This window comes from Ostrea edulis, chromosome 9, assembly GCF_947568905.1.
Source record: "Ostrea edulis chromosome 9, xbOstEdul1.1, whole genome shotgun sequence".
Classification (NCBI taxonomy): Eukaryota; Metazoa; Mollusca; class Bivalvia; order Ostreida; family Ostreidae; genus Ostrea; species Ostrea edulis.
Window position 1 is genome coordinate 52,633,250 of NC_079172.1, and position 23,868 is coordinate 52,657,117.

The 23,868-nt window shown below is 37.5% G+C and overlaps 1 protein-coding gene across 1 annotated transcript in view; it reads right to left on the reverse strand.

The window, feature by feature from the left end:
• Nucleotides 1-3,284: 3,284 nt before the first annotated feature.
• LOC125659150 (transcription initiation factor TFIID subunit 6-like) overlaps nt 3,285-23,868 on the reverse strand; it is a 41,079-nt gene continuing 20,495 nt past the window's right edge. Inside the window, exons 11-13 of the mRNA XM_048890710.2 lie at nt 22,711-22,836; nt 5,956-6,168; nt 3,285-5,002 (exon numbers count right to left, since the gene is read on the reverse strand). Of these exons, the coding sequence (XP_048746667.1) occupies nt 4,556-5,002; nt 5,956-6,168; nt 22,711-22,836 (786 nt within the window). The 3' untranslated portion in view covers nt 3,285-4,555. The remainder of the gene's footprint in view (nt 5,003-5,955; nt 6,169-22,710; nt 22,837-23,868) is intronic.

Consider the following 23,868-nt stretch of genomic DNA (forward strand, 5'->3'; position numbering starts at 1 on the left):
AGTTTGATGATCCTAGCTTTTATAGTGTCCAAAATATGCATCTAAAATTGAAAATGTGAAATTTGATCGTCTGCAAAATTCAAAAAGTAGGTCACTGTGACCTACTTTTTAAAAAAATAAATATGTTTCGAGGCCTCTAGATGCATCAACTTAAAAGGTTTGATTATTCTAAACCTCTCTGTATCTGAAATAACAACCTAAAATGTATTCATAAATGATTGGCCATAAAATTCAGAAAGTAGGTCATGGTGACATACTTTTCACATGACGTAATTCAAGATCCCATGATCCATCAACTGACAACTTTTGATTATCATAGGCTCAAAAGTATCCAAGATATGCATAAAAATCCATTTAATAATAATTACCTGCGAAATTAAAAAAGTAGGTCACCATGACCTACTTTTGAGACAACATGATATTAGGTTCTAAGATGCATCAACTGACAAAATTTGATGATCCTAGTCCTTATACTAAGCAAAATATCAAAGTTTTAACAAAACAAAATTTAAGGTCAACTTTGAAGTGACCTTCAGAACACACCCTTTGCCCCAGGATGATGACTCGAACATTTTTTTTTTATCTACAACCTATCCTCATCCTTATACATAAGTTTGGTGATAATTTGCCCAATGGTTCTTGAGAAGAAGATTTTTTAGCAACCACTACTTTTGTTTGCATTTTTATAATTATCTCCCCTTGTTAAAGGGTAACAACCCTAGTTTTAGTACAAATGAAAGCCCTTGGGCCAATGATACCCTGTGACAAATTTGACAAAAATTGGCCAAGGGGTTCTTGAGATATAGCCCTTTCCCCAAAAAGTTGACGCACACCGCACGCCAGACATATGGCCATATGATTAGGTCTTTGAGCCTTTTTTTTTTATCAAAAAATAAATTTTTCAAATTTTCAGCTCAAATAGCGTCCATGTCCCTTTGAAATCTGAGGACTAGTAGGAAAGTAAACCTAGCCATGTACATAAACAAGAGGCCCAGGGGCCTTATAGGTCACCTGAGTATCATGTAACAACCTTCCAATGTTTGAATTAGGTTTGTGTTTAAATATAAGAATTTTACTTTTGGATGGAAGAAACATTGAATAGCTAAGTGGTAAGCCCCGCCTTTGCACCAGAACCCCTGACCCAGGGGACATAAATTTCAGTTTTGAAAGAAGATTCCTTGATCATCATTATCATACTATTAGTTTGTCTACTTAATACCCAGCAGCAGAGGAGAAGATTTTCAAAGAAATAAAATGCATTTTCACTATATGATCAATAGGGCCCCACCCTAATACCAGAACCCCTGACCCAGGGGCCATGAATTTCACAATTTTGAAAGAGGCATCCTTGCTCATCATAACCATGCTATTGGTTTGTCTACTTAATACCCAAGGACAGAGAAGATTTTCAAAGAAATAATGCATTTTCACTATATGACTTATAGAGCCCCACCCTAGCACCAGGTCCCCTGATCCAGGGGCCATGAATTTCACAATTTTTAACAAGAGGTACTGTGAGCAATGTTCACTAAGAATACCCCCCGCTTACTCCAATCTCCCAAAGGGTGTTGGTAATAGGTATAAACTACCTCTTTTCTGAGTGTTGCTACTTCGATGTCCAGTGCGCATGATCTTTGACCTTTTGACCCCAAAATCGATAGGGAACATCTTCATCCCATGGGTAGTCCATATGTATGATATGGTGACTGTAGGTGGAAAGGATAACGCTTTAGAGCCCGGAAACCATATTGCTACTTCAATGTCCAGTGCGCGTGACCTTTGACCTTTTGACCCCAAAATCGATAGGGAACATCTTCATCCCATGGGTAGTCCATATATATGATATGGTGACTGTAGGTGGAAAGGATAACGCTTTAGAGCCCGGAAACCATATTGCTACTTCAATGTCCAGTGCACTTGACCTTTGACCTTTTGACCCCAAAATCGATAGGGAACATTTTCATCCCATGGGTAGTCCATATGTTTGATATGGTGACTGTAGGTGGAAAGGATAACACTTTAGAGCCCGGAAACCATATTGCTACTTCGATGTCCAGTGTGCTTGACCTTTGACCTTTTGACCCCAAAATCAATAGGGAACATCTTCATCCCATGGGTAGTCCATATACATGTATATGATATGGTGACGGTAGGTGGAAAGGATAATGCTTTAGAGCCCGGAAACCATTGCGTCCACAGACGGACGGACGGACGGACAACCCGATTCCAGTATACCCCCCCACAACTTGTTGCGGGGGGTATAAAGAGGCATCCTTGCTCATCATTACCATGCTATTAGTTTGTCTACTTAATACCCAGAGACAGAGAAGAAGATTTTCAAAGAATTTCTACACTTTCACTATATGACCAATAGAGCCCCATCCTAACACAAGAACCCCTGCCCCAGGGGCCATGAATTTCACAATTTTGGTAGAGGGCTCAACACTCATTATAATTATGCCCACAGTTTGGCTTCTTGATGTCCAGGAGTAAAGAAGAAGATTTTTTAAAATTACACTCATTTTGATGGTTTTTGCCCCACCCCTCAGGCCCCAGGGGGGCAGGGACCACGAATTTCACAATTTTTCTTCCCCTCCACCCACTGATGCTATATGCCAAAATTGGTTGAAATTGGTTCAGGGGTTTCAGAGAAGAAGCTGAAAATGTTCAAATGTTAACGCACGACGACGGACAAAAACAGATAGCAATAGGTCACCTGAATGAATTCAGGTGACTTAAAAAAGCTATAAAACACTCCTCTTGATCTGCTGTAAATTGTAGGAAAATGTTATCCTGGGTCAGAACAATAACATCATAAAATGATAATAAAGTATTGAACAAAATTTCTAGGCTATCTGATAAGCCATATAGGAGAAGTGTTCACAAGCTATTTTACATCCTCCACCCTTGGATAAGCCATATAAGAGAAGTGTTCACAAGCTATTTTACATCCTCCACCCTTGGATAAGCCATATAGGAGAAGTGTTCACAAGCTATTTTACATCCTCCACCCCTCTTAGATCCACTATAACTTTAACGAATATAATTGGATCCTCCTCTCCCTACAATATGCATATCTACACATGACAATGAAGCATTGTACATAGTTTCAAGTGTATCCGATAAGCCACGATAAAGGAGAAGTGTTCACATGCTATTTTACATCCTCTTAGATCCACTATAACTCTAAGGAAAATAATTGGATCCTCACATCCTGACAACATGCACATCTACAAGTGGCAATGAAGCATTGTACATAGTCTATTCAATAAGCCATACAGGAGAAGTGTTCACAGTATTTTGTGACAGACAGACTTGACAGAAAGTATAAAAACAAGATGTCTCCTCCTGGAAGAAGGGAGACATAATTACACATGATTCTATAAGGTTTAGTTTGAGATAGTAATCCCATTGTTTCCAGCACTTTCTGTATAACATGAAATAACCCTGATTGACAGAGATACTCTCCCACAGCAACACAATTTCTAGCTCACTAATGAGACAGAACATATTGACTTTAAAAATACATTTTTTCATAAATATCAAAAATAATGGTTTGTAAATGAATGGTCTTTGTTAAACATTTACATTGTAACAGAAATTTTAATTTTTATTCATTATTAAATGTTTTCACATTTTATACTTGTTACAATATATAATATACCGATACATTTAAAGGGAAAGGCAACCCAAACATTTTTTTACATGATAAATGATAAGATTAATTATATGATAAAGATTTGTCATACTATTCTTTTGATATACAGCCTAGATAAGCTTCAGTACTAATTCTAAAACATTAAAAATTGAAATTCTCACCATCTATAGAGGCTGCCATGATGCAGAACTCTTTTGTATTGAAGACCACAAAAATTTTGACATCACCATCTATTTCGGTTTTGATGAGATCAAAGATGTGCATGTGGTAGATTTTACAAATACATTGTAAATAGGTGGATGTTTTCCTGTCAAGCAGTTAATTACACTAATGCGAAGGGGAGATGTGAAAAAAGTCCCCCCCCCCCCCCCCAAATTCCTGACCCAACAAAGTTATTTAAAAAGAAAATACTATGTAAACTGTGGATCCATCATTTGCGTACTGACAAGTTGAGGTTTGAGACATTTACATGTATGAAGAAATGAGTACCATCTGACTGGTCTGCGACTCGACTGAATGTCTTCTTTTCTTAAATTCTTCTTGCAAAAGAACAGGCTCAAATCTATACAGCTCCAAACTTAACTGTTCGTGACGTGTCATGTTTATAGTACAGCTGATGAAATAAATCGGAACATACGGTGTGATGTAATAAATTAAAATTCAATGGCCGCTCTCTTAGTGGTGGGTAATTTGAAATATAAGATAGATGAATATTGATTTAATTGTTAAGCAAGGATTTTTGTTCTTAAAGACTGTCATTTACGATATCAGTATGTAATACTTTATTCATAAAGGCAACAATGTGGTTAGGGTTGCCTTTCCCTTTAATATACACTGTATGTTCATGCATTCTGCATTAATCTTTCTTTGAACTCAGTTGCCTGTAGAAGACTTGGTTCACCCATTTTCACCTTCCTTTTTGATGTTGTTTAATTGTTCATTGAACACACTTCTCACCCCAAAGTCCTGACTACTTCCCCCGGACTGACCCCCAAGAGAAGAATTCCCCTGTGCCATGGACATAACCACAATTTTTGGTGCAGTAGGTGTTCTTGGTACAGCTGTTGGCATTTGACTCTGAGTGTTCCCTGACATGACCTTGACCACAGTTGGTGTACCTGAACTTATAGAAAGTGGTTTATCTGACTGTCCATTGTTGGTTGGCCTGGCTTGTGATGTCATGACTATGAACTTTTGTTGTCCTGGAGTACTGGGTGTTTTTGGTTGTCCTCCTTGAATTATAGAGGGTGTTCCAGGTGTACGGATGGCCCCTTGTGGTTGTTTAGGTGTTCCTGGCAGACTTCCAATGGATGGAGATTGCTGAATGACAAACTGTGAGCGAGGCTGTGAAAAAAAAAAAAATCAAAGCAAAATTAATTATCAAGAGATCCTTCTACCTCAATACTTCTGAACATCATTTCAAATTATTTGAAATTTTTACTACAAAATATTGAATAATTCAATTTTGTGATAATTTTGTTGTTAGAATAATTCATGTTACAACTGTGAAAAATGCAGCTTGAAAAATTGGCCAAATACCTATCTGTTTACCTAGTGATATATGCATGCAAAGCTTAACTAACGTTCATTATAAACAATTCAAAAATATATGGAATTTCAATGCATTGTGAACTAGAACTGTCCTGTATGGACTACAGGCCCCCCTTGAGCACAACCGTAATGGAACAAAGAGAAAGATATTGGATAGAAGATTTTTTATGCTTCTTTGACAGTTATGTATTGTGAAACCAGAGACTAATTTCCTACCTCAGAGTTCAGTTTGCATGACCCCAAAGTCTATTGATCCCATACCTAATCTGTGTGTGAAGTTTGATGATTTCATGTAAAAAGAAAACCATTTAAGGCCCTGCAACCATTTTCATATATCACTGCTTCACCTTTGACCTTTTGATCCCAAAATTACAGTGAGTCTCTGTGTAAAAAGGGTAAAAAGGGAAAAGGTTTTGCTCTATCAATTCTCTTGACCTTTCAATTTTTTACCCCGAAATCAATAGGGATTATCCTCATTTCATGGTTTGGTGAAAAGAAATCATTGAAGGCCCAGAAACCATTTCCCCAAATTTGGCCTTAAGTCATTTGTCTTTTCACTAGGAGTAAAATGTGTCAGGAATTCAACACTTAATCAAACAAATTCAAATACAACAGGAAACATTTTCAGGATTTTACAAAAAATATAAAGATCACAAAAAAATAAGAGAGAGAGAGGGGGAGGTGGAGAGAGAGAGAGAGGGAAGGAGAGAGCAAGAGAGAATTTGATCCATTAAAATTCGACCTACAGTTGGGATGGTGACCGTTGGTCTAGATCTTTCCTGTGAGGGGTTTACTGCCCCGGCGGCCTTGGCCAGCTGATTTCCTTGATTTCCCGATGATTTCCTTTCCCTCCCCACAGCTGCATGGAGCATGCTTCCCAAGGACCCAAACTCCGCAGTGTAATCCTCCACTGATGCACCAGCTCCTTTGAGGGCCTTCAGCACAGGGGACAGGTATTTCTGGGGAGGAAAAATCCACTTTAATATGCCTTATATGTCTTCATACATGTATAACAAAGACATGTTTAGTCACTGACCGAACAAGAGGTACTGTGAGCAATGCTCACTAAGAATACCCCCCGCTTACCCCAATCTCCCAAAGGGTGTTGGTAATAGGTATAAACTACCTCTTTTCTGAGTGTAAAAAACAAATGGCATGACAAACCGAACCATATTGATACTTCGATGTCCAGTGCGCGTGACCTTTGACCTTTTGACCCCAAAATCGATAGGGAACATCTTCATCCCATGGGTAGTCCATATGTATGATATGGTGACTGTAGGTGGAAAGGATAACGCTTTAGAGCCCGGAAACCATATTGCTACTTCGATGACCAGTGCGCTTGACCTTTGACCTTTTGACCCCAAAATCGATAGGGAACATCTTCATCCCATGGGTAGTCCATATGTATGATATGGTGACTGTAGGTGGAAAGGCTAACGCTTTAGAGCCCGGAAACCATATTGCTACTTCGATGTCCAGTGCACTTGACCTTCGATCTTTTGACCCCAAAATCGATAGGGAACATCTTCATCCCATGGGTAGTCCATATGTATGATATGGTGACTGTAGGTGGAAAGGATAACGCTTTAGAGCCCGGAAACCATATTGCTACTTCGATGTCCAGTGCGCTTGACCTTTGACCTTTTGACCCCAAAATCGATAGGGAACATCTTCATCTCATGGGTAGTCCATATGTATGATATGGTGACTGTAGGTGGAAAGGATAATGCTTTAGAGTCCAGAAACCATTGCGTCTACAGACGGACGGACGGACGGACGGACAGATGGACAACCTGATTCCAGTATACCCCCCCCACAACTTGTTGCGGGGGGTATAAAGATTACATTTTCAAAGAAATTGTGAGGAATTACTGAGGATTAATAGAAGGTACCTGATAAATGCTAAATGGAAAGAAAACCAACTAGGAAGAATTGTTTTAGCACATTAAAACTAATAAAGCAGAAAAAAGAAACTGCAATATTTAATATATGAAAAAATAATAAAAAATAACAATGATCAAATTTTATTTTTTGTAATACTGTTAACAAATGTATTTGTTACAACATTTCATAATCCATTATTGTTAACGTTGAATAACGTCAATTTCAGCACACTCGAAAGACACTGGTATTCGAACTTGAATTAACAAAGTTAATAACGCGTGTGACCACCATTTTCATTCACGCATGCTTGACAACGGCGCCTCATTGACGCCACTAAAGTGTGTTCAGAGATGCTTGAGGGATGTTGTTCCAGATTTGGTTAAAGCCTGGCCTAAATCAGCCAATGTCACTGGCTGATTTGGTAAACGGCGTAGACATTGTTCCATTTCATCCCAGACGTGTTCGATTGGCAATAAATCGGGGGAAATAGCTGGCCAAGGCAAGACATCGACATTCTGTTGAACAAAAAAGTCCCTGACTACACGTGCAACATGTGGCCTTGCGTTGTCTTGCTGCAGAATGATGTGATTTTGCTGTCTCTGTAAGAAGGGTATCACTTGGCACTGAATAATTTCGTCTCGATAGCGTATGCCGGTGAGATTTCCATTGACAATTTGTAGAGGGGTCCTTCCACGTGCTGTTATTCCACCCCACACCATAACGCTACCTCCACCAAATTGTCGACGTTGCACAACACAAGTGCCCTGGTACTGCTCCCCAACGCGACGATACACTCTACAACGGCCATCACTGCTATCCAAATGAAATCTGGATTCATCAGTGAACAGAATATTGGCCCAGTCCTGTATTCTGAATCGCAGATGTTGTCTGCACCACGCTAGTCTAGCGATACGATGACGATGAAACGGTATTGGGCGCACCACTGGACGTCTTGGTCTGAAGTTGTGCTCGTGCAGACGATTACACACAGTTCTTGGACTGATTGGTCAAAGTCCAGTAATGTTACGAGCAGTCAAACTTGCTGTCTGGAAACGATTTCTCAGATGCACAAGTCTAATGTGGTTGTCCAGTCGACATGACATCACACGAGGACACCCAGAACATGGTTGATCCCGAGTGTTACCAGATTGTTGGAAACGTCTCCATAATGACTGGATGGTGTTCCGATGAACTCCAAAGTGTCTTGCTACAATATTTTGTGCCATTCCAGCTTGAAGCATCCCAACAGCACGATTACGTTGGTTTTCGCTGAGTCGTGGCATGACAGAAGTGTAAATTTTGTCAAAACTAAAGTGCTTTCCTTAACGAAGAGTGTCCAAACAAACCTTTTACACTTCTTACTCCAAACAGTATTGGCCAGTAAAACTTGTGCGTACGAACACTTCAGTAAACAACATGTGTTTACTAACCATGAAAAAGTCCGTGCATCTGAGTCGGGTACTATCCGATATTGTTAAAAAACATCACCTTTATCGATTGTTTAGATTTTAAATATATAAACAATAAATATAGAAAAATTATACTAAATTTTATAATGCAGTTTCTTTTTTCCGCTAGTATATATGTGCTTCAACCAATTTAAAGTGTTGTGAACATATGATAGCAAATTAAACTTACCAACATACCAAATATCATAGGCCTATTTCAAAAGACAAACAAGAGGCCCATGGGCCACATCACTCACCTGAAACACCCAGGCCCATATTTAAAGATTTTCCCTACATATTCACATGTAAAACTTTGATCCCTATTGTGGACCCAACCTACCCCACGGTGCCATGATTTTTACAAACTTGAATCTGCACTATCTCAGGAAGCTTTCATGTAAATGTAAACTTTTCTGGCCCAGTGGTTCTTGAGAAAAAGATTTTTAAATATTTTCCCTATATATTTGCATTGTAGCGGTGGATATGTTATTTATTACTATCAATTACTAATTAAGTCACTGTTGTATTTACTTTGTATTCATTATGTATTGTTATGCTGTTGTTATTGGTTGACGTTATTAACGTTGGGACGTTTAACACCGGGTACGTTGCTGACAACGCACGTGTGTTGGGCCAATCTTGACAATGTCTGAATGCCTGCTTACGGCCTGACACATCGTTCAGTTGGAGACTCAATGCACTGAATACAAGACGTGTTTCTCAGGTATCCACTCTCCACTCTAATAACATTTTCTAAATTGTATACTGAAAGAGCCAGAGCCACGAATAGCCAAAAATGGCCCTTAGTCAGAACTTGATATTATTCTCAGGGACAGAAGCCAAGAACATCTATTTTTCAAATATGTTATTCTTTTTCCGATATCTTTTAATTTTTTTTAGTTATTGACGTTCAAAGTACCCTTTGTTTTTGGCCAGATTTTTATTGATGTCACAATTTTGCAACGTAACGTCACAATTTTACAACGTTTCATGTACTTTTACGTGAAAGTTCTCTATTTAAAGTATCAAAGTGAAATGAAAATACTATTCAGTACAATTTAATTATAATATTGTACATATTTAAATCTGTTTATGTTAATTCCTTAAAGAACCACACATACACACATATAGTATACTCGTACATCTCTTTCTCCTCTCTCTGTTTGCCTCCTTCCCTCTCTTTATATTCTTTAATCATATGCAACCATTCAACAGTTTTAAAGCAATATCAATTCTGAGTACCTCTTTGCTTAGCTTTGTTATTTAAGTATGACATGAAGATAAATCCAATCCCGATATTTTAACTGAATAACCATTTATTGCACAGAGCGATGAATGGGGGGGGGGGGGGGGGGGGGGGGGTGTATCAAAATCCTGCTCATGGGATGTACACGAAGAAAACACAGTGGATCCAACCGTTGACTTACGAATAAGATATATTAGCCTATGTATGTGGGTTTCAATATTACATGTAGTTATGTTGCATATTGATCACTTCATTCAACAATCTTTTATAAGTTTGCAGATTTTTTGGGGGTGGGTGTTTTTTAAAATTATTATGGGGGGGGGGGGGGGGGGGGGGCATATGTACATGTAAACACGCCGAAAACAATGACAGCCAGGCTTCGGACAGCATTGTTATTATTTCAGACAAATGTTGCTACATGTACAACTTTGGACAGCAAGTAAACATTTTAATTCTATGTTTCACACTTTTATTTTTGCACATCAATTGTAATTGCTGCATAAAATTTTGTGTTTTTGCTATAGGGAATTACATTTATGGGGGGGGGGGGGGGGTAAATAGGGAAACTGTTACAAAAGTAGCCGTACATGTATACAGAATAACATATGAACATTTCGTTTAGTAATATGGAGATAATTTATTTCACATTAGGCTAAGAAAAATTTTAACGCGATCTCATCATCAGGTAAAATATGTTCCCATTATTTAATTTCATTAGTTTCCTGTCCAGATCATATATTACAATAATATATAGACCTGTGTGTATTTCAAAATGCCTTATCATTAATTCATACATGTATACATACATGTAACTCTGTAACATTTATGAAATGAATTCATTTAGGCCAATTCAACTTAATTGATAGATTATCATCCCCGCCCGCCCCTCAAAAATTGGCCCGCCCCGAATATTTTTATTTTGCGAAACTTGCGATTTCCGTAATATTTTCATGTCCGACTCCGGTATTTACACTTCTTGTTTACATTTCCGGTATAGGAATGTGAAAAGTCACGTGAAGAAAGTAGATTTATAAGGTTTTCTTAATTTCTTGCGTTTTTACAGACGTAAATCTTGAAGAAGTTAGGTATATTTCTGTTATATCCTTAAATTAAAGCTTGACCTGGAATTAGTGTATGAAAATAGCATAGAATGATATCCATCTGCCATTAAATGATGCGGATCTGTTGGGGGAAAAAACTCGTTTGTCTTTAATATTTTTCTCAGAAAATAAAAAATAAAATCCTCCCACCCGCCCCATACTTTTTGCTGACCCTGGATGATAATCTACTAATTAAGTTGAATTGGCCTTATTAAAAAATCTTATTTTGATAGTGCTACATAATAGAACCAAACTCCCTGATCGAATATATTTGGGTTGTGTGCAAACGAAATTAAGCGGAGGTTACCAGTAGAACCTAATTTTCACATATTAAATAGAAATAAGAATTTTATCAATCAAGAGGTTAACTTCATGGTGAATTAACACATCTGTAGTTTGGAATTCACCATAAAAAAAATGCTTATTTTGCTTCCTGTCATTAGGTTTAGTTCTTTTCTTACATAAAATGCATGAGGGAAACCTTTTTCCGTTATCAGACACTTCCTCCATATTACAAACACTCAAACTAAATTAAGTAGGACAGTGTGGTATCTGGTTTAATGTGTTCGATTCTTCCTTTTATAATGCTTAGTAATATTTTACTTAATTATATAGGATAATAATATTTTTAAAAAATGCATCAACTTTTACTTCAGGAACGATCGAGTGTCATTCATATGTTCACTTCTATTTTAATCGGTATTAATAATATCCTCCTTTTTTCTCCATTTGTCATTTTTTATTTTGTTATAAGAGTTATGGTTTTGCATATTTGCTGATGAGACTGAATTTTAAATGATAAACATAATTGAAACAATGAAATATACACTATTTTCTATAACATTCTTTTTACTTTTTTTTCCATTTTCGAATTATTTATATTATTATCCTTTTTTATCAACTGCCTTGTATTTTAGCTAATACGCAAGATTGTAAATACTGAGTTAGCGGAACTCTCTTGTAAAGAAGTCCAGAAAAGCGTGTCGATCTTGGGCATTTTTTGTTTATTCAAAACATGGCATCGGAAGACGATTTAACCTCCATGTGCTTTCCACAATTAAAAGCACTTTTAAATGAAAGGTGTGTAAAAACGTCTGGATACAGGAAAAATGAACTTCTGAATTTAGCTCGTGAAGCTATATATTTTGATGCAAGCTCTTCTCAGCTTTGGGAATTTCCTGGCTGACAGCAGTGGGAAAAAATCCACCACATTTCCATTAAAATCTATCAGTTGTGGATATTTCTGCATATTGTGTTTCTTTCTTGAATCATTACTACAGTCTACTGCAATGCAATGATAGTACACCATTGTTAAAATCGGGGGAATCGATCACGACAAAAGTTGCAGAACTGGTATTATTTACCAACATGCCCAAATTCTCGCATACTCTGGGTCTCGCAAGATTTTGAAAGGGGGAAGTAAAATTTAAAACCAAGACGGAAAAAGTAGTCGCGATCTTGCGTATTAGATCTAATGTAATTCTTTTTGTCAATGAATTTCATTTACAAGCAAAACAAGGATTGCTAGATATATTTTTCGTATTCATATTTATATGCATGAATTTCTATATATTGATTTCTGCTGGATGAAACATACTGTATAGAAGTTAAGAGGTTTTTTGGATCGAGGCCTGGGGGATATGTGAATCACTATTTCAGTGATGCTTGGTATCAAATAAATCCCATTTATATTCAGACTATTTAGTTCCTAGTTCTCTCTCTGTAAATCATCGAATCGGGGGCTCGTCTGAGATTCAAAATTGAGCAAAACATTCTTTAGGCAAAATAAATCGATAAATAATTTAAGAATTATTCAAAGCTTTTCAATAATCTATCCCAAAACGTTCGGCAATGGTTTACTTTTAGTGAACCGAAAGCTAGGACTTTTAAAAAAAGAAGCGGATCCAACAGAAATAAAAACATTTCCAACCAGAATGGTTTACTTTTAGTGAACCGGAAGCTAGGACTTTTAAAAAAAGAAGCGGATCCAACAGAAATAAAAACATTTCCAACCAGAATGGTTTACTTTTAGTGAACCGGAAGCTAGGACTTTTAAAAAAAGAAGCGGATCCAACAGAAATAAAAACATTTCCAACCAGAATGGTTTACTTTTAGTGAACCGGAAGCTAGGACTTTTAAAAAAAGAAGCGGATCCAACAGAAATAAAAACATTTCCAACCAGAATGCTCAGGGCAATTTTATTAATGCAGACAGACGAAGTGCAATCCAAAGATCATTTCTTCACACAGACATACCTGCTATGTATTTTATGATGAAGTAGATGCATCATGTATACACAGTCCTCGTACTAGCAGACCTATTGGATCTCGCCAATGTGAAAACAATTGGGTTTTCCACACAAGTGTTGAAATGATGCAAATGTAGAGTTTGAACATGATGTTCAGAAACAAATGAGTTCACATCTGAATGACGAAGTGCTTAATCCACTTGAAAAACTACATGTGCATGACCCAGCTTCACATGTTTACATCCAGAGTACGGTAACCGTATAACATCTGATGCTGGGTCAAGGGGCACGATTAGGAGAGTTAACCCCGACTCATGTTATCCTACTCAAAGTCAGGCAACTCATTTTGCGCATAGTACTCCGTATATTTGAAAACAAAACGAAATGCCAATAAATGAATTTTTGCAGGAGGTACAGACTGGCAAAATGAAATATTTTGAATCCGAATCACAATCAGAAAGAGAAAATAACTTTTTCTCAAACTATTCGAGATGGTTTGACAAGGTTGAAAATGCGGGAAATTATCAAATCTCCCTCAGAATTGTGAAATAACATTTTCAGGACCGAGAAAGGCAAACATTAATTTTATTGAAATTAATCATTGTGCCGAATCAGTCTACCCGCCAGAAATGCAAACACATAGTGACCAGAATTGTTTTGATAAATATCAAAAACCTACCGCTCTAAGTACCCTAAATATGTCAAATAATGCGAATGAAAATTCTTATATGACAAATGCCAGAAATCTCACAGGTCCAAGTCGTGTAAATGGCCGTAGATCAAATCATTTACCAGATAGGCAACAGCGAAAAGAAAAAGAGCCTGATCTTTTTACCAGAGAAAACATAGAATGGGCAGATTATATTTGCCACTTTGAGCAAGTGTCCATGTGGAATAATTGGTCAGAAAACGAAAAAGCGGCACAATTCACAATGAGTTTGCGTGGACTCGCTCAAAGAATACTTGGTGATCTGACTCATGATCAACTGACCAATTATAAAGCATTAGTATCAGTATTAACTCAGAGATTCAATACAGCAGAACATGAGACTGCCTATCGCTCTGAGTTTGACTATCAGGAGAGACAGCAGTCGACTACCCGTGCATATCCTGGTTCACTTCGCATGAATATTGTTGTTGAACAATACATTAATGGGCTAGGTAGCTCAGAAATTAGACCACATGTGCAATTTGCACATCCAGCGTTTTAAGACAGGGCTACATCTCTTGCCCTAGAATTTGAGGCTTTTGAAGGAGTTCAAAACCCTGCTCCTCGCAAACCAAGAGATATAGCAATGAAGTCTGTCCAAACCAAGAGATATAGCAATGTAGTCAGTCACAAACCAAGAGATATAGCAATGTAGTCTGTCCAAACCAAGAGATATAGCAATGTAGTCTGTCACAAACCAAGAGATATAGCAATGTAGTCTGTCACAAACCAAGAGATATAGCAATGTAGTCTGTCACAAACCAAGAGATATAGCAATGTAGTCTGTCACAACCAAGAGATATAGCAATGTAGTCAGTCACAAACCAAGAGATATAGCAATGTAGTCAGTCACAAACCAAGAGATATAGCAATGTAGTCAGTCACAAACCAAGAGATATAGCAATGTAGTCAGTCACAAACCAAGAGATATAGCAATGTAGTCTGTCACAAACCAAGAGATATAGCAATGTAGTCTGTCACAAACCAAGAGATATAGCAATGTAGTCTGTCCACACCAAGAGATATAGCAATGTAGTCTGTCCACACCAAGAGATATAGCAATGTAGTCTGTCCACACCAAGAGATATAGCAATGTAGTCTGTCGCAACCAAGAGATATAGCAATGTAGTCTGTCCACACCAAGAGATATAGCAATGTAGTCTGTCACAAACCAAGAGATATAGCAATGTAGTCTGTCACAAACCAAGAGATATAGCAATGTAGTCAGTCCAAACACTGAAAACAACAGATTCTAGCTTTCATAACTCAAAACTTTCAGACGTGGATAGATCTATTGTTCTGTTACAAAGCTCAGTGGAGAAATTGGCTAAAGGAGACAAACCAAACACTGGATCTTCTCATTGCGCGCATGATGATATATACTTGTAAGAAAGCAGTCAAGTGCTATATCTGTACACACAAGTAAATCCTGTCCCAAATTACAAAAATATAAACTCAAGTTGAGTCCCAAAGGAGTGACAGTGTCTGACTCTGTTTCAAAATCTGGTGATTTAAACTAAAAGGGGCTGAGCTTGGGGCCAAAAGCCCAGACCAATCAAACTTAACTGATAGAATTTTGACAAGGCCATCTTTTGTGAGGTTGTCGGCAATTTTTAAGAGATGTTGGTTTGCAAGTGTTGAGATTGGGGGTGTGAACTCAAATAAGCTCATTGATACCCGCTCATCGGTGTCTCTGTTCTCAAAGGAGATATATGAGACATTGAGTTTTAGACCAGTCTTAACCGAAGTCGCAGACACATTAACAATAGCTGATGGTGAACCCCTATGTGTTTATGGGAAATCTGGTTTCCCACTTCAGATAAATGAAATTGATTTTGATCACCCAATTATTATTGCGGAATAGGGGGGCCTTTCTGGCTTATTGGGGTTAGATTTCTTGTGTGACAACAAAATCATAGTGGACAATTGTAGAGGAATATTGATGTCCTCGAAATTTCAATTTCAGTTATATAAGGAAAACAGTTTAGATCACACATGTGCTTGAGTACAAGTCTCTGAAAATGTGCGAGTACCCTCCCAAGTCTGAAATGTTTATTACGGGAAAAATAAAAGGTAAATTTTCAAATGACAAGACTTGTATTTTAGAACCCGAACAGGATAAAAAAAGGGGCAGGATGTCCTCACACCATGGTCACTTGTCAAAATATCAAATTCATCTGTGGAGTTTTCTGTCCCAATACGCCGGTTTCGAGATACGTCAGAGTTATTTCCCTTTGGAGAACTCTCGTACATAGTAAGGCGCGAAAGAATTTGTTTACACGCGGGGGTGGGACAGATTTTCATCACAGCGTAAGTGAATGTACTCAGTAAGTTTCTCATATGCTGTTTGATAACCCGAATTCGATTGATACACAAACAAAGTAAGTGATAAGTATTTAGGGAGTAATTAAATACATAGAATTATTAGCCCATCACGTTATTTCGCTATTCATAAGTACCATATCCAAGATATTTCTTGCAAATATGACATTGTTTGTAAGTTTCCACTTCGGTAAAACATTTCTTTCGATAGTATTTAGTATTTCCCACATTTACATATTTAAAGAGAAGCCGCTTTTGATACATTTCATCGTCTTCCTCGTTGATTGTATATCCACTCTGTCCCACTTAGGCATTCAAAGTTCCACTAAATGCACCTCCTATACAGAAGAGTTCGTATCTCGAAACTGGCGTATTCCTATTGACAATTATACATTTAAGAAAAAATAAAAAATAAGACAGATTATTTTATTATCATATTAAATAATCTCATTTAATTGATTAAACGTCTCAGTGTGGTATGTGTGGTTAAATTTCTTAAACAATGGTACACGTTAACATTACTTCTCATCATTTGGTACATCTTAGCTAAGGCGTCATGAGACTTTCGTTTCCGTTTTACGTCAAAGTGGCAGCATCACTATCTACAGTCTTTCCCACCTTTCCTCATATATCAACAGCCATCAACATTTTTCTTATACGACAAGATGCCACTCGTGCATACTAGAGTTCCCAACCTCCGTAAGAGAAGAGGAAGTGGTTATATTACAACGTCTAGAGGACGAGGGAGAAGGCGTGGCCAGATGCAGAGTCGTACCAAGCACATGACTAAAGTCAGCAGCCCACAGCGACAGCAACTAGGGCCATCATCAATGTGGCCACAGACAAAGCCGGACCCCCTGACGTTGAAAACTCAGGATTCTTCATCGGAAAACGGCGAGTCCAACATCATAATGCCGAATATTCAGCCTGTATAAACAATTAATTTCGATGGCCCCAATTTCAATTTTCAAGATTATCAAAATCATATGATCCGATTAGCTCATATGTCCCCCAGTCACTTAAAAAATAAAATTTGGGAGGACCAGTTCATCGATTTATTTCTCCTCTTAAAATCCGCCAGGGAATTAGTTGATCATGCTGATACCCAAGGCCAAATTCAAATACACAATGGCTCTATGTGCTTGGTCAAGTGAAAGACGAACACTTTTTTTAACTATACACGAATGGATACACAAATCATATTCACTAGCAGTATGCTGGAGAAATTTAGTACGAGATCACAGGAATTGTTAAAATACCCGAGGGATGACCATATAGCGGCCTCTTGATCTCCGGGCTGGTTCCGGTATGAACAATTTCGCCTACTTAAAGCAGCAAACCCTCATTCTTCTTGGGGTCAGATTAACAGTGAGCTGTGGTTGCTTTATATTACCAGCAGCTATGTAGCCCAGCCTCCAGATAAGTTTAACCCACAGGGTAAAGCAATTTCAAATACATGTACTAGCCAAGTACCAGCCACACAAAACAATGTAACACCCAATACTTCTACTCAGTATTGTTATTACTTTAATGCAGGTAAAGCATGCAGGTTTTACCCAGCTTGTAGGTTCAACTATACATGCTGCTGAAGTGCATGTGGCAGAAGACGCCCAACATCCAAGTGCAAGACTAGACTATGAAACAGTACTACCCTAATCACAGCTACTTCTACACTCAGTCAATGTCAACATTCTGTCCCAAGTATTTACATATTACAAGGAAAAAACAGCAATCATTAATGGCTTTACCTATGGTTCAACTTGCATTACAATGGTCCTGGCAAAAAATCTAAAAGTATTTATGAACATCCTCAGGTTGCAGCAAAAATCTAGACAATGAAGTGTCATTTGAGGGTTGAGGGCCCCTTCATATCCTACCCAGAATTGAATCCCATAACCCATTACATTGACCCAACAGCTTGTTCTGACCTTTATGCCTCAGTTGATGATGCCACAGCCATAGTGGTTACCTTAGGTCCAGGAATGCTATTAGCCAAGTCGGACATTAAATCTGCTTTGCGTCTCCTTCCAGTGACAGACAAAATGATGTCATTTGGGGCATCGATAAGTTGTGCAACTGGGAAAAGTATGTAACAGCCTTGTACTGGATTATTCAGAACAAGTCTTGCAATCCTCACATTTTGCACTACCTTGATGATTTTCTTTTTGCTGGCAATGGCAACTCCCAACTATGCAAATCGACACTTACACTGTTTAGGCAAATTTGCCATGATATAGGAGTCCCACTAGCCCCTTCTATCACAAACTTAATGGGTTTAAAGCCCCAACAAAGTTCTGAACATTATATTGTATAAATGTGTGGTGGGTCTGAGGGGATATATTGGGAAGTTTTCAACTTGTCTGGCCTAATCGTTTCCCCCCACCTAAGGCAGACTGTGTTGGTTGGTAAAAAAAGAAAATCATACACATATACGTTTGGAAATTATGTTGTTCTTATTGGGGTCACTCAAGTCGGTCAACCTTTGTGCCCACTTCACCTCTTCACACAGGAGGGGAGGCTTAGTCCTGGAGTACATGGAAATGTACTAACAACCAGGTGCAATCTCTGGGAAATGGGGTATACAGATGACTTGAAAACTCTTACTATCTCAAATAGGTGGTAAGTTTTAGTTTGGAATTTTTGGAGCGTCAGTGGTTTGCCCATTTTACCAATGAGGTTTGTATGCCGGATATTCCCTTGGACCCTTGGAATGCGGCCATTCATATTCCACTCACCCTTCGTGTAATTGGAGACCAAAGATGACCTGGAAAGCACAGCTAGAAAAAGACCAGCTTGAGTGGGGACTTGGTGATGTTAACCCATTGGACAGAGATGACTGGAAGTCAAATGTTAGGTCTGCCATGCGTGCAGCAAGCCAGTTACCTGGAAGGGAGCCCACTGCTGTGGAAGATGCACCTAATCCTGCACGTTAATCAAAATGCCGATGATGATGATTAAAATAATGTTATAGTACACTAAGATCAGCCAGTGGTATACTGTCTGTAAAGTCATTGTTGTTGTGTATGTCAGATGTTGTAGTGACTTTATTTTGAGATATTAATGTGAATTCAGTCTTGCAAAACAATTTTCAATGCTCTGTGATAGCAGCAAGCTGTTTGAAAATCATGGATTAAATTCCTGGGGTTAATAACAAAAAACCCTTTGCCATTTCAGATTGTTATCTATTGAAGTACATAATAGATCACGGTTATTTGCTCGGCCTGGTTGTTGTACTTAATAAATCATGGTTATTTGCTCGGACTGGTTGTTGTACTTAAGGTTAGACTTTAGTAGATGTCATTCTAGAGATAGAGGGAAATTAATGGACTGGTTCTGAAATTCTGATGACTATACAAATGTTGACACTGCGATCGCCTCCAGGGAGGAACTTACTACTGACATTGTGATACAAAGATAAGGCAAGAAAAATATTGGCAACGAGTGAGAACAAAATTTAGAAATTCCGGATGAAAATGTGATCAACAATCAAGCTCAAGATTGTATTTGTAAATTGAAAACATATGTACAGACGCTACCTAAAGTCGATGACAAAATTTTTGTACACCTAAATTGAAATATTCTTTGTTATAAATCAGTTCAATATAAAACAAAACTAACAGATTTTAAAAATAAATACTAATAACACTTATTCTATTATTCAAATGTTGTAAATTTTGAAATGTGATGAATTGATAACATATTCTGCCTTCGTAATTGAGATGCAAAATAAAGCTTCTAATATGGTTGACTTTTCCGATTTCACCTACTTTGAACTTTGCTATTGAAAGAGAAAGGTTGGGCCCCTGAATTTCAATATGTCTGGAGTAAACTGTATAAAAGTAACAAATGAAGATTACTAGAAAAATAACCTTGGGTAAGAATGCTTTTAAACTTATGCCACACTAAGAATCATTCCAGACTGATGACAAATGTAACTTACAACTGCATCAAGGTATCATACAGACAATACAATACATCATACAGACAATACAATACATCATACAGACAATACAATACATCAAACAGACAATACAATACATCATACAGACAATACAACACATCATACAGACAATACAATACAACACATCATACAGACAATACAACACATCATACAGACAATACAACACATCATACAGACAATACAACACATCATACAGACAATACAACACATCATACAGACAATACAACACATCATACAGACAATACAACACATCATACAGACAATACAACACATCATACAGACAATACAATACATCATACAGACAATACAATACATCATACAGACAATACAACACATCATACAGACAATACAACACATCATACAGACAATACAACACATCATACAGACAATACAACACATCATACAGACAATACAACACATCATACAGACAATACAATACAACATACAGACAATACAACACATCATACAGACAATACAACACATCATACAGACAATACAATACATCATACAGACAATACAACACATCATACAGACAATACAATACATCATACAGACAATACAACACATCAAGGTATCATACAGACAACACAATACACCGATAAGGAAACTTCAATATATGTTACAGGTTTTTTTTTTGGTCCAGTGAGGCCCATGGGCCACATCGCTCACCTGAGTCACCTTGGTCCATATCAGAAGACTTTCTATATATATTTGCATGTAAAACCGTAGTCCTTATTATGGCCCCAACCTACCCCTGGAGGCCATAGTTTTTGCAAACTTGAATCTACACTATGTCAGAAAGCTTTCATGTAAATGTGAACTTCTTTGGCCCAATGGTTCACGAGAAGAAGATACATGTATATGAAGATTTTTCCTATATATTTGTATGTAAAACTTTGATCCCCATTGTGGCCCTATCTTACCCCCAAGGGCCATGATTTGAACAAACTTGAATCTGCACTATATCAGAAAGCTTTCATGTAAATATCAGCTTTTCTGGATCAGTGGTTCTTGAGAAGAAATTTTTTTTTTAAAAATTGCTATATATTTGTATGTAAAACTTTGATCCCCTATTGTGGCCCCATCCTACAACAGGGGGCCATGATTTGAACAAACTTAACTCTGCTCTATGTTAGGAAGCTGTTCATGTGAATATCAGCTTTTCAGGCTCAGTGGTTCTTGAGAAGAAGATTCTTAAAGAATGTCCCTATATATTTGTATATAAAACTTTGATCCCCCTTGTAGCCCCATCCAACCCCCAGGGGCCATGATTTGAACAAACTTGAATCTGCACTATGTCAGAAAGCTTTCATGTAAATATCAGCTTTTCTGGCTCAGTGGTTCTTGAGAAGAAGATTTTTCCTATATATTTGTATATAAAACTTTGATCCCCTATTGTGGCCCCATCCGATCCCCGGGGGCCAGGATTTTAACAATTTAGAATCTGTACTATATCAGGAAGCTCTCATATAAATCTCAGCTTTTCTAGCTCAGTGGTTCTTGAGAAGAAGATTCTTAAAGAATGTCCCTATATATTTGTATGTAAAACTTTGATCCCCTATTGTGGCCCCATCCGATCCCCGGGGGCCAGGATTTTAACAATTTAGAATCTGTACTATATCAGGAAGCTTTCATATAAATCTCAGCTTTTCTGGCTCAGTGGTTCTTGAGAAGAAGATTTTTCCTATAAATTTGTATATAAAACTTTGATCCCCTATTGTGGCCCCATCCGACCCCCGGGGACCAGGATTTTAACAATTTAGAATCTGCACTATATCAGGAAGCTTTCATATAAATCTCAGCTTTTCTGGCACAGTGGTTCTTGAGAAGAAGATTTTTAAAGATTTTTCCTATATATTTGTATATAAAACTTTGATCCCCTATTGTGGCCCCATCCGACCCCCGGGGGCCATGATTTTAATAATTTAGAATCTGCACTACCTAATAAAGCTTATCTATAAATTTCAACTTTTCTAGCCCGGTGGTTCTTGAGAAGAAGATTTTTTAATTACCCTACCCTATTTTTACCTTTTCTTGATTATCTCCCCTTGGAAGGTGACCTGACCCTTTATTTTAACAATTTAGAATTCCCTTTACCTAAGGATGCTTTGTGCCAACTTTGGTTGAAATTGGCCCAGTGGTTGTTGAGAAGAAGTTAAAAAATGTTAAAAGTTTACAGACGGAGGGACAGACGGACGGACGCCGGAATACGGGTGATCAGAAAAGCTTAGCTCAGGTGAGCTAAAAACCCCATTCTATTTTTATGATATCTTGATTATATCCTCCTTCATTTGTACAAACTTAATCCCTTTCTTACAAAGATGCCTTTTGTCCTGTTTGGTTGAAAATGGTTTTGTGCTTCTTGAACAGAAGTCAAAAATGTATTTTTAAAAAGTTTACAGACAGACAGACTGACAAATGATGGACAAACTCACTTGAGCTTTCAGTTCAGCTGAGCTAAAAATGATAACATTCCATCCCTCTGATAGAATTGTAATCATAATGTCTCTAAACATGTCAATACTTGTAAAACAAAAGCATTTCTATAAATCCTTAAAGCTGATGTAAATGGTAACTCACAGCCAGTGACTTCTTGATGTTTTCTGCAGCTATTTTGTCAGCTGCATTGAGGATAGGCCCCTCCAGCACACTCTTAACTTTCTCCCCAATGTCCTTCACATGGGGAAGTAAAAATGACTTGATGACCTACAACATGATAATAAGTATTATGGTTTTTGAAATACATGTGCCAGATCTTTAAGTGGTATTTCTGTAAATTCACTGACCAATTTTGTGTTTGGCACATGACTGTATGGACAGTGCCTAAAGATGTATTTGGTTACAAACAAAGCCGTGTACAGTAAGAGCCTAACTTGACACCCCCCCCCCCCCCTCCCCAGGTTCATAAAAATTTAATATTGATATTTTTTCTTAATTAACTTGTATCAGAGAGTTCTCAGTACTGGTTTTCAAGACAAGTATTACTTCAAAAGCATACTTTTCACATTTTAGGGCCCAAAAGACTTTAATACTCTGCATAAAATGTATAATAAAGCTCATTATTCTTTGTTTTAACATTACTGCTTAATACAATATCACAACCTGCATAAATTAAAGATTAACTGGATATTTTATTTGTACTAAAATAAATTCCCTGGAGGTGAAATTTTGCAAATATAACGTAAACTTCCTTCACTTAGAATATGCTTTAGTGTTCAGACAGTGATGTAGACATCTGTTGATAGTGTTCAGTGATGTAGATATCTGTTGATAGTGTTCAGACAGTGATGTAGATATCTGTTGATAGTGTTCACACAGTGATGTAGACATCTGTTGATAGTGTTCAGTGATGTAGATATCTGTTGATAGTGTTCAGTGATGTAGATATCTGTTGATAGTGTTCACACAGTGATGTAGATATCTGTTGATAGTGTTCACACAGTGATGTAGATATCTGTTGATAGTGTTCACACAGTGATGTAGATATCTGTTGATAGTGTTCAGTGATGTAGATATCTGTTGATAGTGTTCACACAGTGATGTAGACATCTGTTGATAGTGTTCAGTGATGTAGATATCTGTTGATAGTGTTCACACAGTGATGTAGATATCTGTTGATAGTGTTCACACAGTGATGTAGACATCTGTTGATAGTGTTCACACAGTGATGTAGACATCTGTTGATAGTGTTCAGTGATGTAGACATCTGTTGATAGTGTTCACACAGTGATGTAGACA